General features: G+C 35.3%; 1 protein-coding gene across 22 annotated transcripts in view; it reads right to left on the bottom strand.

Annotated features, from left to right (window-relative positions):
* Positions 1-16889, bottom strand: part of KCNMA1 (potassium calcium-activated channel subfamily M alpha 1) — a 429782-nt gene that overhangs the window by 219217 nt on the left and 193676 nt on the right. For all 22 annotated transcript variants that reach the window (XM_041405088.1, XM_041405086.1, XM_041405079.1 and 19 more), the window contains one exon: positions 13494-13555. In XM_041405088.1, the coding sequence (XP_041261022.1) occupies positions 13494-13555 (62 nt within the window). The remainder of the gene's footprint in view (positions 1-13493; positions 13556-16889) is intronic.

Genomic DNA, 16889 nt, shown 5'->3' with positions numbered 1-16889 from the left:
ATTTCTCAAAACAGACTAGAAAATTTAAATATTTAGGCAAATTGATATCATGTACATTTCTGTAGCAGACTTCAACCCCAAAACTTGGATTTATTTTTATCCTTTTATCCTTTCTATTTGCAGGCTTTTACAAGCAGTAACAAACTAATGCTACTGCTGTGAAAATATACAGAAGAAACAGAGACACACATTTTTTTGTTCTATTCATCAAAGACTTTTCTTAATATTCTGTACATCACAGGAGCTATGAGGCAAACTGGGAGAACGAAGAGAATATTTGAGCCACTTCAGAAAAGTACTTTGCTGATCAATGTGCATAGACTATTCAGATCAATTCAAGTTTTAAGAATCCATTTTCAGAATTGTTATTTCTACACAGACACACAAAAATACAGCATTATGCAATATATGCTAACCAGCACATATAATATGTGAGCATGAATACAGCTATTGCTGAAGACAGGTTTCACCAGTTGGAAAGAAATTAAATTCTGGGCATCAGTTCAAATAACATGCAGCTTCTGCAATGCCAACTGAAGGAAAACTTTTCTTCATGACTAATAGCATGATATTATTTCTGTATTGACTAAATGGGCAGCAGTAAAAACAGAGAACACTACATTAATTTTGACTTTCATAAATACCATGTTTTTCATAAATAGCCAGAGGAGAAAAAGAAAACGCAGGTACGCATTGAAATGAAGCACTCAAAAATCATTGAAAATTTAATGTCCACTAGTACCCAATATGGACTGCAAAATACTCAAACTGAAATGTCACATATAAAATAAAACTACCAAAGAGTTCAGGAAAAAAAAAAAAACCAAAACCTGCTACAATTGTTCCGCCTAATACCTTGCACTATTTTAAAAAACTGAAAATGAGCTTGTTAAATTAATACCAAAAAAGGGGCATTAAAATGTGATTTTAACATGTCTAGAAATATCTCTACAAGACATTAGTGGAAAGATCACTAACAGGGAAAAAAAAAAAAGAGGTAAATGGAAAATAAAACCAAAGATTTAGATTGAAAGCTAAGACATGTTTTTAAAAGCAAGGTAAGTTAACCACTGCAAGGAGTTCTCCAGGCAAATGGAAAAGTTTGTATTACATCACATGTTTAAAATGAAGCCTATCTTTCTGATCAAAAGACATTTGTTTAAAACAAAATACTGTATAAACAGTTATATTAAGAAATGTGACAAAATGACCAGAATAGGCCCTTTGGCTTAAATTCCAGAACCAGTGGTATTTCACAATCTCATTTAGCCTTTTCCCCATTCTACAACCACAGGAATTTAAAAAATAAACTATTTAAGAAATCCTTAACCTAAGATACCATAATATCTTCATATGCATCTAAGAATTAAATGAATACAGTGAAATATGTCCTAGTTTTATAATAGATAAGTAATTACCAATAGTGGTTCAAGAGGACCTTAATTTTTAGCTTTACTTCATCTTTATAAATTTCCAAAATCAGTGAACAATAGAACCCTTTTTAACTGATGTTTCCTTCATTTAGCATTCTCAGTTCAAAGAATATCCCTGGTACTCCATTGCAATTTAATTTTTTATTAAGACAAACCAAGATAATCCTGAACCTCCTTTTAGTGTTTTCTATTTTTGTTTTTATTCTACTGCCTTAATTTTATACAAAATGTTTGCAATGCTTCAATCTACAGGAAAAGATTAATACTGTAAAAGTGTAATCTGACTTTATACAGAGACTAAATAATCTGGCTGATACTAAGAATAAATTTTTCATTTATTGACTTGGATACAAGTCTATGAGTCCTATTTCTCACCTGAATTTCATTATATCAATAAAATGCAATTTATTGACACCAAATTTCAAATGTAAGGTGGGAAAAATTTGAGCTTAAAATTAAGTTATCAAAGAGCTTTACAAGAATTTAAGTTTTAGTGTTATTCAGAAAGATTATTTGCAGTGATGAATGGATATTCTGTAAATAATAGTATACTGACTGTTGACACCAGTATCTACTTCTGTTTTTTAAAATCTAAGTCACTCATGAGTGTTGTGACTAATATGACTCTGAATAGCAAACCAGCCATCAGTTATCTGAGTTCAGATACATTATGTCATCTTTTACTCAGAATTAACACTGTTTAACAGTATAAATATAAATAATATCAAAAGATACTTCATATAATTCATAAAATGTTACTTTTAGAATTCCCTTTTTGTCACATAAATGGATAGAAACTGAGCCACCTTGGTTGAAAAATTATATTTTCAGCAGAGATGGAGTACAATTAAGACAAATTTAAATAATTATATGAAAATAGAAAATCCCTTTGTTTTGAGAAAATATTAGGCTCAAAATTGTAACAAGAACACATATGGCTGATGCAGTATCTTTTAGGGCTATTAGCACCAGACATACATTTCTTAAAGAATCTTACAGTATCACAGTCTCCAGCAACTCATGCCATTTCCTGAGTTATAAGAATTGATTACTTTATGGATGCTGAGCTTGAATAAAATTCACTATTTCTAATGCTTATCAAAGTACAAAACCTGTAAGAAAAACAAATCTCTAAGAAAAACCATTGCAGCAATATGGCTTTATGCACCATAAAATTGTTCCACTCAAGGGGCTGGCCCCCAGTTTTGAGGCCAAATAATCCCCACCAGTAGCAGATGAACAAATATGCCACAAGCTAAAAATCTTGCTAAAGAACAGCCTGCTCCACTCCCTGTAATTGCACTAGATTTGATAGGAGTAATAAAAATTTTATGAATGTTAAGTGAGCAAGATCTACTACAATGCCACAAATTGCCATTTTAATATTAATCACATTTATATTTAATACTTTCTCCTACTGAGGCTTGTATAGGGTACTCTATCACATGTACCTGGTGCTGAACACAAGTGATTGCTTATCACTGTTCTGGTGCAGCGCCATTTCTGTGCCTCACTAATCAAAGATACAAATATTGTAATGCTCCATTACAAATTTTCTTCTGTACACAGCAATTAGACCTTGCATTTCCCTTTGTGAAACCAGTGTTCTGTCAGATCTTTGAAAATTTAAAAAAAAAAAAAAAAAGGCAGAGGGTGGCACGGAAAAAAGGTGGGACAGTGACGTTTGCTACATTGCACCAGGGATCTATAAAGGACTCAAAATGCTCTCAAAGAACAGGGAAGGGAGGAAAGCCTGCAGGGATCCATGTTCATGTATATGGGAATTCCCTTTTCTTTTTTTCAGTATTGTTGGATTCCAGCTCTGGTATTTACTGAAGAGAGAGAGCTCTTTTCTTCCTGGTTGCTTAATTAACATGGCACAGTTGGCCCTGTGACTCTGTCAGAAATGACACATGCGTCAAAAGTGGAATGGGTGTCCTTGCTGCAAGGAATTCTATTTTTAAGCAGAAATGACTCATCAACTACTGGGGTGTCCCAAAAGCTACAATTTGTCAAGCTGTCAGGAGAAAAGGGAGGGGAAAAGAAGCAAAAGAGGTCACATCTTCATTTGTATCTGTAGCTTAAAAAGCAGAGGGGTAAGGCTGATTATATGTTTAACTCCACTCTAAAAAGCAATTTTCTATGCAAGCCATGTTTTGATAACAGCTATATGGTCTGGTATTTTTAAAATCTTGTCTGAGTTATCTCCTCTTTTAGATTATATAGATTTGGGAATTTGTCCAGTGCTAAAGAAGAATGCTTCTAGGTCAGTGTGCACAACTAATCTGTCTACAAGGAAAGAAAGCACGGGACAAAATATTTGCAGATGCACTGTCAGATACTTTGAGATGAAACAAAAAATGCAGACATTCATTTGGAAAGAGGAAAAACAATATTCTAACCTGTATATCAATGATACACTGGTGGGGTTTTTGAAAGAATTTGAATTGTAATTTAAGAATATGTTCCCGTAGCAATACGGGAAACACATCAAGCAACACAGTATGAGTTTATGAAAACAGAGAAGTGAAACTAAGCAGGCCATAAATGTGATTTACACAGTTTCCTTACACAAACTGACCTTCAAATTATTGTGTAGGTGGTGAAAACCAACACAGGACAGGTTTCCTGAGAACCTGTTTCCAGTGAAAGTCACCAGAAACCTAAGCTATTAAATCTAAGCAAATAAATGCTAATCTAAATATTTTTTATCTATATTTCTTAAGTCAGATCTAAGTCATTATCCAAAAAATGCATATGTAAGCATAACAGTGTCAATAAGCTTATTTTATTGATGCTCTAGAAACAGTGAATTGTTATTCAGAGACAACAATAATTAGTGAATTGTAATTCATGCCAGCAAGCAAGCTTGTGCTTCAGATGCTACATAACATGTAGTGCTGCAAAACAAATATAATTTTCAAAATAAATATAGATTTAAAAGACTAGCAAATCACAGGAATGAGAACTGAGATGTTCTATTACAATAGTTTTTTATCCATATTCATTGGTGGAATTTTAAAAAGGACATTGGTTCTGGGGTTTTTAGATAACAGACATAACTTTTAACACTCTGGTTTCACTGGACTCAGAAACTTGAGTACATGCAGAGATATGAATTGCATATGGTATCAAAACTAACGCAAGATTTATGCAAGCAGGGCAGCAGAGGATAAACTCCTGAACTTAAAACATGGTTTAGAAGTATGGTTTTCTAAACATGCCTGATTATGCCTGACATCTGCCTTCAGGTGAACCTTCAGGTGAAAGACCTTACTCTTGCACAAATCAAACTTTGAGATCCTGCCCTACAGAAGCTAACAGAATTTAGAGCGGATGGGAATAATCTTCCCAAAACAGAACCAGAAATCAAAGAAAACTGCCAGGAATCAACTAGAAGCAGCTGTCAATTTGCAGTTCTTTTTCAGCCTGAAAAAGACGCCTCTGGATTTCTCAGTACACAAAAGCAGAAGCAATTCATTGGAAAAGAAAGATGCAGTTTGGCACATAAGAGGGTTGAATACCTGTGATTTTCAAATGTCCTTCAACAACAGGCACTTGCTTGGAGAAAAAATGGCAGGTGAGGGAAAGATCTGCTACAGCCTTTGTCAAGCCTTGCCCCCTCCAGCTGAAGGAGTTCAGGTATCCCACATGAAGCATAACAGCAGACAAAACCAAACCACCCCTCAGCGGAGAGAAAAGAATTTGACTCAAAAGCATATTACAACATCCATGTCCAAATATACAGGTTTAAATTTATTTCTTGCTAACCGCTCCAGAATAAGCAGTAAACTCACTTGCCATAAATGCCACTTGTCATAAAGTGTCAGAATGGACTTGGAACACAGTAGGCAGAAAAAAAAAAAATCTACCTTGTGGTACTACATATTTGTTGTATTTGTTATTCATTTTCAGATAAGAAATAAAATGCTAGCATCAAACATGAAATTCTCAGAAACATTCCTGTATGTCTACACACAGCCTCCAGATTAAAAAAAAAAAAAACCCAAAAAACAAAAAAACAACCAACCCAAAAAAACCCCAAAACGCAACAAAACACTCACAGATCAGCCACACTAAATGAAAAAAGCCTTATCTAAGTCATTGTGGCTTTGAACTGCAAAGCAACATATTATGAAAACAGAGTCTGCCCTGAGCTAGGATCACACATCTTCCCTGGGCTTGGATCCATCTGTCTTCTGAGAGTCTCTGAATTTATAACAATATCAGTAAGAAACTACCTTACAAAAGAATGCTCACTTTTTATCCATGGCAGTTTTAGGCAGAAAAAAATACTCCTGTAAGACTGAAATTGTATAGACACCCTTGACACTCTTGCAGGCTTACATCTTCAGAACAACAATGTGGTCTTCATTTCCTTCTAGCCTCCCAGGCAACACAGTCAGCTTTACATTGCAGAAGACATAATAATCAGATATTCCAAAATATTACCGACCAAAACATCACCAAGTATAATTTGTACAAGCCAAACACCATTGATGCAGGAAATTCCACAATCATCCTATGATTCTCTTTTCCACTCTTTCCCCACTGTCACATCTATCAAACTTTCCTTAAGTTCCAAATTAAATCTGCGAAGTCGCAAATCATATAGATTCTATCATTTCTCCAAACACCATAGAGAATGACCTATGAGTACCATTCCACTTCCCTACTGGAACTGTGCCATGTCTGCCCTCCCTACACCACAGGGTGTGACATTTTAGTGTAAAGTCTTGCTTCTTTGAAAAAGCCTTGCAATGTAAATATAGCTAACAAGCTATTCAAATTAGACAATACCTAAGTCAGACCTCCATTTCCAATTCATTTCCTCCATTCATTCTTCAAAGAGAGAAACTTGAGAGCAGCATGTCTTACTCCCCTAAAAAGCGCTGTCTTAAAAATGTGCCAGTGGTACGGATTTTTGCCTATACTGAAATCAGATTTCTGCCAATTAACTAGAAACTGGAGAAGGAAAAACTAATGGTGAAATGTTTAAACAAAAACACTAGTACATTCCACCTAACCCTTAAAAAAGAAGGATCTGATTCCTGAAATACAGTACTCTCATCTGTCTGAGAGATGACAAGAATTTAAACCATATAAGAATTTGCTTATGAAAAAGTGAGGACTATGCTATTTAATGATCAAACTCTTAAGCCTGCTATGTTCAGTATAAACACATTAATTTAAGTGACAGATATTTACTTAAAGGCCTATCTAGCAACATTTTCATACAAATAAAGTCAGTAAATATCACTGCACGTACCAAGTTTTGCTATTTCAGATTACTGACTTAGTTTTGAAATAAAAAATTATACAAACTTGAACTTCAGTGATTCCTTAGCATAGCATGCAACTGGCTGCAGCTGGCAAGCAGCTTTGCAGAAAATGACCTGAGTCGAGAAGTTCACTCTAAGCTGCCCATGGGCTCTTGCAGTAAAGAAGGTCAGCAGCATTTTCCAGGCTGCTTTAGGAAATGTGTCTCCAGCATGAAGACATAGGCACAGGGGAGTGAGACCAGTGAAGGGCACAAAGATGTTAAAGAACTGGAGTCCTGTCATATGAAGAGGGCTGAGAGACTCTTTCTGACAAAGGCTCAAAGAATCTTACCAACACCTACAAATACCTGAAGGATCCTCCTTCAGGTATTAAGAAAAGAGAGCCAAACTCTACTTAATGGTACGCAGTGACAGTCACTGAGATCTTTTACAAGGCCCAACACTTCAGAAAAGTAATCCCATTGGAATTTATCTCATCATCAAGGTTGTGCATCACAATTACTAAGAATTTCTGTAAAACACCAAGGGATAAAAACAATATCCAAAAATTTCCACAGAGCTTGATTTGTCAATTATTACGAAAATAACTCTATTTTTGTCTGCCATTTTATTATTCACAGTGTTGCTCATTTAATTCATTTACAACAATTCATTTTCATTATTTAGCAAACACAAACTACTGGCATTGATTAACAGAAACTTCATTACAGTGGTTTGTCTAGAGAACTCAGATTATTTCCATATTGCCTAACCAGAGATTCTGTACCACTAGCAAAAATCAGTGTAATCCAATGTCATTTCATTAACGTGATAAACTCATACAGAGGAATTCCCTTTATTCATTATTATAATCTCCTAAACAGATTGGAGGAGTTGTTCAGGTAGCGTTTTACAAATTTTATCTGCATATAATTTGCCAAACTCAAGCTCTCTGAACATCTCAGAGAATGAATGCAAACACTGAGCTAAGAGACTGATAGCACATAAAACATGCATCTAATTTTTCAGTATGCCTCACTACATCCAGATTTTTTTTAATAATTCAAGACAACACACAATTGGTGGTTAAGGGACAATGTCTAACAACAAAACTAGGAGACATATAATCATACCTAATCCCTTTGTCCTAGAGAGGCAAGAGCATAGTAACACATGGACAATCATTACCAGGTGGTTTTTTGCCTCCACTGTGGCCTGTTTCTTTTGGTTTTTGCCTTATAATAATCATATCACTGCTGTTGCTGGATTTGACTCATAATTAACACCATCTGTGCCTAACAAAGACCTTCAATCATCCTGGCATTCAGTTGCCTGCAGAGGCCATGCATTGAGCTGCACACCCACCTGGCTTCCTCTGTAGCATGCTAATGAAAGCAATGAATCTTAGCTATGGACACTTTCCCAGGAAAATTTGCAGAGCACTAAAGAAAATTAAAGTTCATTGTCACAAATAAGGCTTTCTTCTGGAAATCACTTTTCAATTAAAGCAATAATGGTGTACACTCAGTACTAACTACAAGCACAGTAAAGATAAAATTAAAATACTTATAAGCAAAAATCCTATTTAATGGTGTATCAGTTTAAAGGGTATGGACTGAGATTTTATGAACTACAAATTTTGTGAGTTGCTGAGAATCAGCAGTACGAACAACTGAAGTTAAAATTCTGTTATAATACCAAAAACCAAGTTACTTCAAAATAAATACTCACAAGTAATTCACTTATATATTTAAGGTAAATTTTCTTTGAATCAGAAAATTACATCTATCACTCCATTTGACAAGTGAGCAGTTAATATAACTACAGGGAATTAAAAGGGTTTTTTTTTTCCCTTTTAGTGTAAAAAGTAGTGAAGAGAACACATATAACTGGATTTCCTTCAGTATGGAACAAAATTTATCAGCTCACAGAAATGGCGAGAAACTGATGCAGTGCTAACAAAATTAAAATTAGCAAAATATTAAAATTTCACAATGCCACCAGCTGCAAGGTACTGTGGGAGACTCCCCTCCCAATAATGCAGGGAACAATACTGTTTTCATCTACATGCCAAGACACAGACCACTGTAATTTTAGCAATTTCAGCAATGGTAAACATAATCTAACAGCATTTCCTTGAACCAGATCCCAGAATTTTAAGTCAACTTCTACATCTCTTAATAATACATCACAAAAAACTATATATATACACACACATACATATATACATATACATATATATATATATATATTAACTCTACTGGGTACTTAGCATGAAGGAATGCTCCTCCTGTAGCCACTTAGTGTGGGTTAATGAGTGTACTAAGACAAACTTTATAAACATAATTAAAATACTTTTGCATGAGTAGATTTCACTATAAGCAGGAAGTTTAGTACAATTTAAGTCCTACTTGCTTAACTCCTCAAATATGAAGATTGAAAGGCTATATAAAATCTGTGCACACTCAAAATACTGGTAAATACATACTTGAGAGTACAGAACCATGAACTGCACAGGAGGTTCTCAGCAAAATGATATAGGATAACCCTAAAACTGGTTACTTGAGGAAAAAAAAAATCTTTTACTTTTCTATGTCTTGCAAATTGAAAAGAAATAATACATTCAGAAAAACAAACTGTAACCTGGAAACTATAATAAAATTGAAGCTCAAACTGAACTTCTTCTATTAACTGATTTCTATCCTATTAGACTCATCTTCATTTTTTTATACATCAGGTCAATGAGATCCACTTAAAATTCAGATGTAGCATTGTTGATTTACAAACTAAATTAAAATTGCCGATTCCTTGAAGGGCCATGAAACCAAGAAGGAATCATACAAAATGTTCTGCAGATTATTCCAGTTCATATGGAAAAGCTTAATGATTCGTAATGATAATGAGATTGGTATCTGAAACCACTTGAGTGTTTACACAGACTGACTGAACCAGTCAGATAAACTTCATACCTCATGTCTGTAAAAGGGGTAGCACAGACTACACAAATGAAAAAGATGTGAATTCTCCTGGGCAGTAACAATGTATCTGTAATAAATTTAAATAAAACAGCCTCACCAAGCCTGCAGTGTTTTTGTAGAACATTTTGCTTAGCAAAATCAAACGTTTCTCAAAAGACAAAACACAGAAGCAATAGCAAACAAGCAGGAAAGCCCAACACAGTATGCTATCACAGCTCAGCCTCAAATGTTCCCACAACACAAGAGAATTCATAAGGACTTGAAACAAAGTGCTGCTTTTAGGGAAAAAAATTCTAGTAAGACTTTCCAAGAGAATTGGAAATGCTAATGACACTTTTCTCCTTGTACTGTCACACAGGAAATTTCTGAAACAATATATATAGACTTCCAATGCATCCTTCCTTCCTAATTTATTCCCATGCAATGGCAAGAAACCAACATGAATCCTCCAAAACAAGATACCAAACTTTTCATGTTGCATTGTTTTGTTAGGCAAGTTCTAGTATAGTATCTCTGACATGTTTCCAGCTAAATTGCTACTAAACAAGTAGACAAAATCACCTAGGTTGGAATCATAAAGTCTAACTGTTAGCATAGGTGAGACAGACTTGCTTCACCCTAAATTATAAAGACAACACCCAAAAAATACCACAGGAGACAGAAGCAGCACAAGAAAACTGTTTTCCTCGAGGGAATCACAATCCTTTCAAAAAGTCATCCACATACAGAATAAAACGCAAAAATAGAATTAAGTTCTGCATGGCCAATATCAAAAACAAAAATACAATTAATATCTGTCTTTAAGAGTGAAATTTTATGCAGTCAGATATATAGGGGGATACTTTATATATATAACAGAAGTTGGACCAAAGGAAGAATAATGATGCAGTAGTGAGAATGTCAGCAATGAAGTTGCAGCCACGGTAAAATGGCTTAACACTTAAAGATGTTTCCATCTTTCTTATAAAATTATTTGAGTAATAGTTTGTAGTGGCTAAAAGTATCTTTTTGTGCTATCTCTCCTGTCATAGCACTGATGAAAGGGGTATGAAGACATGTAGGGTATGTAGGGTATTTTCTGACAGTTTTAGAAACATATAAAGCTTTAAGGAAAGCCCATTTTTTGTGATGAAGTATGGTGCAGAATCCAAAGTTTGTACCAGAAATAGAATCAGTACAGAAATATTTTATAGCAACACAAAGGTACTTAATTGGCTCTGCTAAGATACAGGACTAACCAGCATGGAAGATGTTGAAGCTGCACCATCTTCTGAGCTCAGATCTTTCCAAAGAGCATTGCACTGGAGGTGCCATTTCATCTGGTACTACTCTGGCAGAGTGTCTGTCAGAGTGATGAACTGGGAAACATAAAAATGCTCTTCGTTTACCCTCCTCTCACAGCTGTGACAGCCTTCATACTTCAATTCAGCCTTCATACTACAATTAATCATGACACATGCTTGCTTGAAAACCTCTATGGCCTTTTCACTCTTCCCTTCAGAATCTAATGAAACAGTGCTGTTTTTCCCATGTTTCTTGATGCCCCTTTGGTGTGCAGTCATCAGGACCCATATGGACATACCATCATTGTATCTATAAATCTATAGGCAGATTAGGGGTCTTGGGTGAATAGATCACTGCCAAGATCTATTAGACAGCTGCTCACACTAGCACTCTTCAGCTTTGGATTGAGACACAATTTTTCTAACTCTCCATGTAAGAGGCAGTAAGAGGTGAGATTCCATGGCCCAGGCAGAACACAGCAGCCCTGGAATGCATTAAGGGAAAGCACACCCCGGTGGGAGCACCAGAGCCTATTGGTCCCACTGATCCTGGACAAGCTGTAGTCTCTGTTGTTCCAGCTGCTTTGTTGAGGATACCACAAGCATTCCTCTCACCCTACCTTCATGATTTCCTGTTTCACCAAATTCTCAAAGGAATGACTTTTTCCAAGCATGCACTTGCAGATAAGCATTTACAAAAAAAACAAAAACAAATTAAAAAAAACCCACACAGAAAAGACCAAGATATGTATGTTGAACTAAAGGAGGGTAAGAGGAGAGAAAGGAGGAGAAACTAAAGAAAAAGTGTGCAAGTACAGTATGCTAACTTCAGGTTCCTGAATTTAAACTGCAGCACGAATTAAACACTGACTGAAAACCAAAAGAAATGCACAGTTAAAACACTTGTTGATCAAGCAGTCAATAAGCTGGTATTAGTACATGGCTTGGGTGGCCCAGGTGGCCCAAAGAAAGCTTAAGTGTCCCAGAGACTCTCCCATGTTGTCAGCTTTGCTCTCCTTGAGGAAAACAGTCAAAGACTCGAAAATTCAGCACCTAAAATTCATCATATATTCCATTAGTTTCACAAAAACCGATTACCCTGACACATAGCTGTAGTTGACCTGAAATTGAAATGTAAGTGAAAATAGGTTTTAATCTATTCCACACTTTTGACCTGGAAATATCAGGTATCCTGAAGCTTTGCCACTTGGCTTTAAAAAGTTTTACAAAGGTCTTCAGAAAGGGACCATTTTATGTACTTCAGTGGTGACATATTACAGAAAAATTGCTATAATTACCAGAAACACTCATTGCAATGTTATGAAGGAAAAGCAATTGTCCTCACTTCAAGGGAGCTTAAGACAGAACTTGATTTTTCCCACCACTTGGCTCCTCCCCACTAAGAAAACCTCTGCTTTAGTTATTGCATTATACTTGACACATCTACAGCTTCAAACTCGCACAATACAGAGCTGGCATGCACGTATCCAAGAATGTCTTTTGCTGGAGCCACCACCTTCCTAAATATCATGATGTACAGATGTCAACAGTGGAATGTCTGATTTTCTGAGTCACAGTATGACTGTTTTAGAACATTACTATTACCACTACAGACAGTAGGCAGGCTCACATGGACTGACTCTGGTGTACAATCTTAACAGTTGCAGTAATGGAAAGCCTTAAACTAGCTCAGAGAAAAAACAGTAAGCATGTCATCATAGAACTTTAAATTGCTATTGCTTCTTCAGAATATCACTCTACCAAAAGAACTCTATTCAAAGAAGAATATTTTTTTTTAAGTCCCTTTTTATTCATTTATTCAGATTTAGGCTACCAGTCTGCCTGTTACAACACTGACAGTGCCCAGCTCAATGTGAACACAAGGGTGGAGTATCAGAATATGGTCTGAGTTCTCTCGTTTGTATCAAACCACCACACGGCCTGATGAAACTTTCTACTGCCTGGGCAAAACCACAACACTGTATGATGACATCAGAGTAAACCTAAACAACACTGAGATGCTTTGGAGCCTATTAGTAGTTCACCTTATCTTGGTAGAAACCAATCACGCTCACAAGCTGGAGATAGAGAGATGCCAGATACAATGCTTGTACTGTCTAATTCATGCAGAGGTTTTCAGAAGTGTTCTTGTCAGTCTCCCCAAACACTTTTTTCCTCCTCCAAACTGCAATTTTCTGACAAATGTTTTTAGCCTGTATTTCTTATCCTAGTCTTGATTTTGAAAGATTCTACAGATGCATAATGAATATAAAAACTGTAATTTTGCAACAGTATGTATAATCTCAATACACAAAAGTAGTTTTCCTCTCCATTCTACAGATCCAATGTGACTGTGTTCAATTTAGTTTATTTTTTTTTCCCATTCTTGAGTTATTTTTTAGAACCTTTGCTATTATAAAGTTCTTTGCACTCAGGCGATGAGACCAAGCACTGATTTGAAGTAGATGAATGGAGAAATTCAAAGATGTATAATTGCTGCAGGAAAGGAAAGAAAGGAAAATGTACTCAAATACTCACTTTGATGAATCTATGAAGTATATTACAAGAGCACCAATACTAAGAGCGAAGACTAAGACAACCTACAAAAGAAAAGAAAAGAGTAATTATTTAACAACATTAACCAATTATTCTTTTACACACAAAGACAACAAAAATAAATCATAAGCTAGTTTAATTTCAGCTCCGATTTTCTTTAGAAAATTGGTCCTACTTGAGCTTCAAACATTATATATTATCATAGAATGCTTTCTTGCATTAAAAAGAGACAAAAAAAATCTATCTTTACCAGACCTATCCTTCAGGATCGCTCATTGGTCATAAACCAAGAGCGACCAAACTTCCATTTATATGAGTGGCTGTGAAACCCACAGGAAAACTGTAAGAATGCACTCCTGTCCATAGAGACTATAGAGAACTTTCAAACAGTTTAAAGCAATACTTGATGCAGCACATCATGACAGTTATGACTTTTGTTGGCAGTCTTAACATTTAAAGCTGCAGATGAGTACTGTGATAAAAATATCTTGATTCAATACAGGCTTCAGACTTCTTTCTGAAGCTGCTGTATTATGAACAAGCCTGACTGAGGATCACAGTGCAAGGAGGGGACACACAAGGTTTTCATTCATTTCTGAAACAATGTAGACATTCCTCTGCTCCCAGCTATCACTCAATGCTGTAAAGGCAGCATCTGAAGCGACATATAATAATTATTACATAACCAAACTCTGAAGTTCTGCATGCCCAATATCAAACATGTACATACCTTTCAATAAAATAGTCATTAATGTATGAATATTACATAATTACTACTAATTATTAACATAACTATTTAACTGAAAGCTTAAATTATTTTTCCTTACTTTTATATCCTGCTGACCATAATATTTTTTTACTTAGTGAATGTCTGAAAAAGGGTATTTTCCCTGAGTGCAAGTATCTGTTGTCTTGTCTGATGCATAATCTCCTGAAGCAGTGAGATCTGTCCATCAAATTCGAGAATCGAAACATGAAATTGATTGAAATAACATTTTTTCTATCTAAGTCCAACATATTGTTAACATCTAGAGTTTGAATCTTCTTTCATTGTGTACAGGTGTTGCAAGGTGAAATAAGCTATTAAATTCACACCAGCTGGTAGGAATCTCACCATCACAAGAAATTATAGTGGTGGATAGAACTTGTGGATTGTTATCTGACAATATACCCCAAATTAAGATTAGCAGTGATCCCAAGGCCCATTTTTCTCTGAATTAAGATAGCGGGAATCAAATTATTATGCACATTCTGCCCTACCTGTTGGAATATTCCAAGCTACATACAATCACGGTTTCAATCTGAATCAAATCTGCTCCATCATTTATTATCAATCCATTTCAAGGAAAGTCTTCATTTTGTAAAAAAAACCCAAAATTTCAAAGACTTCTGAGTGTTCTGAGAACACAGAGCTGACAATTCTGGCAAAAAATTTTGCTTTTTCCCAAACCAGTTTTAAACACAGCTATTCACTTTCAAATAATTTAAAGTCAAGTATTAGTGGTAATGTTTTACCCTGAATTCTGCGGAATCATTTCCATATTAACAACATCCTCAAAGCCACTATTAAATATAGGTATCTGTTAAAAAAAAAAAAAAAAAAAAAAAAAGAAACAAAGAAAACAGCATTTAAATTCAATAAAAAACAAACAATCTATAAATAACAGAAGAAAGAAAAGAAGAAAAATGCAACCCCAAAAAAGCCACAGGACTAAAGAGATTTACCCTATGGCAGGAGTTTTGGGTTGCAGAATGCTGAGATGGCCACTTAATGCTGGAAATGAAATTTTTTAAACTAAACTTGTAATCCATTTGGGACTCTATGAACACTCTTCTCATTCCTTCAAGTTTCACAAAGCACACAAGGACTCGGTAAAACTTAAAGGACTTCAATTTTCCTTTTCACATAGCAAGTCTTGAGTTACAACTTTCAGTCATTGCCTCCTACCCAAAGGAGTCCTGTAGAGTAAACCCAGCAAAACACTGTATCAGCCTTGCATTTCAGGTATAGCCAATCCTTTGTTAACCATCACTGTGCTGCCTAAATGTTACAGACGTTCTGGGTGAGACCTTCCAAAACACTTAAGGCTTTTAAGTGTTCTGTGACAGTTCATGTAACTGCCCCTAAAATGCAAATATCTGTATTTTGCAAGCAGCTCCAGATTCCCATGCTATGCCAAACAGTGAGATACATATGTATGCAAGACTACAACATTACCCTTCTGTTATATATATATAAACACCTGATTTTAAATCAAGGCTTATTTTCTCTTCTATTGCCTTGAAACACATACCTAACATGATACATCATGTCTCAAAGAATCACAGAAAGAGTATCAGAAGAGAATGGAACACTGAAGTCCATTTCTTTTTCCTGCTAGCAGAGAAACACATTTTTCCTTTGCTAAGTGGCTGAGGAGTTGAGCTGAAATTGAAACCATCAAGTGTGTGGGAAAAGCAGACCCTGAACCAATCAGGTTGAAGTTATACTAAAATAAAAAAAAAACCAAAAAAAAAACAAAAACCAAAAAAAAAAACCAAAAAAAAAAAACACCAAAAAAAACCCCAAAGAAACAGAATTTAACAAACCCCAAACTCTTGTATGCTATATGATAATATCTCAGATGCAAGATTTTTGCTGTATTCCCATCTAAAGAATGTGGAGTGTAACCTGGTTATTCAGATTCTGGATGACAATTACTGAGTTTGCTCTGGTGTTCCCTAGATTGCCAGGGGAGGTAATGTCTGTTTTAGAGACCTTACTAGGCTAGAGGGGTGTCACAAACATAGACCCATACCCCAAATTCACAGCAACAAAAATCAGAAGGAGGGAAAAGCACATAAGTATGTGAATTACCGCCTTTCTTGTTAACTAGGCCATGGCAAGAAGTTTTCTTCCTTTGTTTATTATTTGAATGTATTTGCCAAAACATTGCAATTGCTACACATCAATTATAACCCTTCTGTACAGAAGGAAAGAATAATTTAATTTATAATGGCTTGCTGTTTGTAGAAGATTGAGAAATGCGAACTGATATGCTAACAGCTATACTGACTAAACACTTACTAACAAATTAAAAATAAACACCAATCTGATTAAAAGAAAGAGAGGGAAATACATGGAATAGTTGCTGCATATCCCTAAATCTTTCATAAAAAAAGGAACAGAGAAAATCCAGCCACAGATTTAAACAGAAGAGTGGAATCCCTTTTTAAGGCAAGAGTCAGGGAAATTGTAGATAAAATCCATCTAAGGAAAACTAAAAATCAGTTTTGACTGATTCCAAGATACTCTAGAAGAGCTTTGACTGCCCTTCTAGAAACTCAGGCATCCATAATAAATACAAAAAGAAAAAAGAGAATGAAAAAAAGGAGAGT

The sequence above is a fragment of the Onychostruthus taczanowskii genome, unplaced genomic scaffold, assembly GCF_017590055.1.
Source record: "Onychostruthus taczanowskii isolate IOZ18803 unplaced genomic scaffold, ASM1759005v1 scaffold22, whole genome shotgun sequence".
NCBI lineage: Eukaryota > Metazoa > Chordata > Aves > Passeriformes > Passeridae > Onychostruthus > Onychostruthus taczanowskii.
The sequence above is the reverse complement of the archived record's forward strand: the minus strand, read 5'-3'. Positions and strand labels throughout refer to the sequence as shown.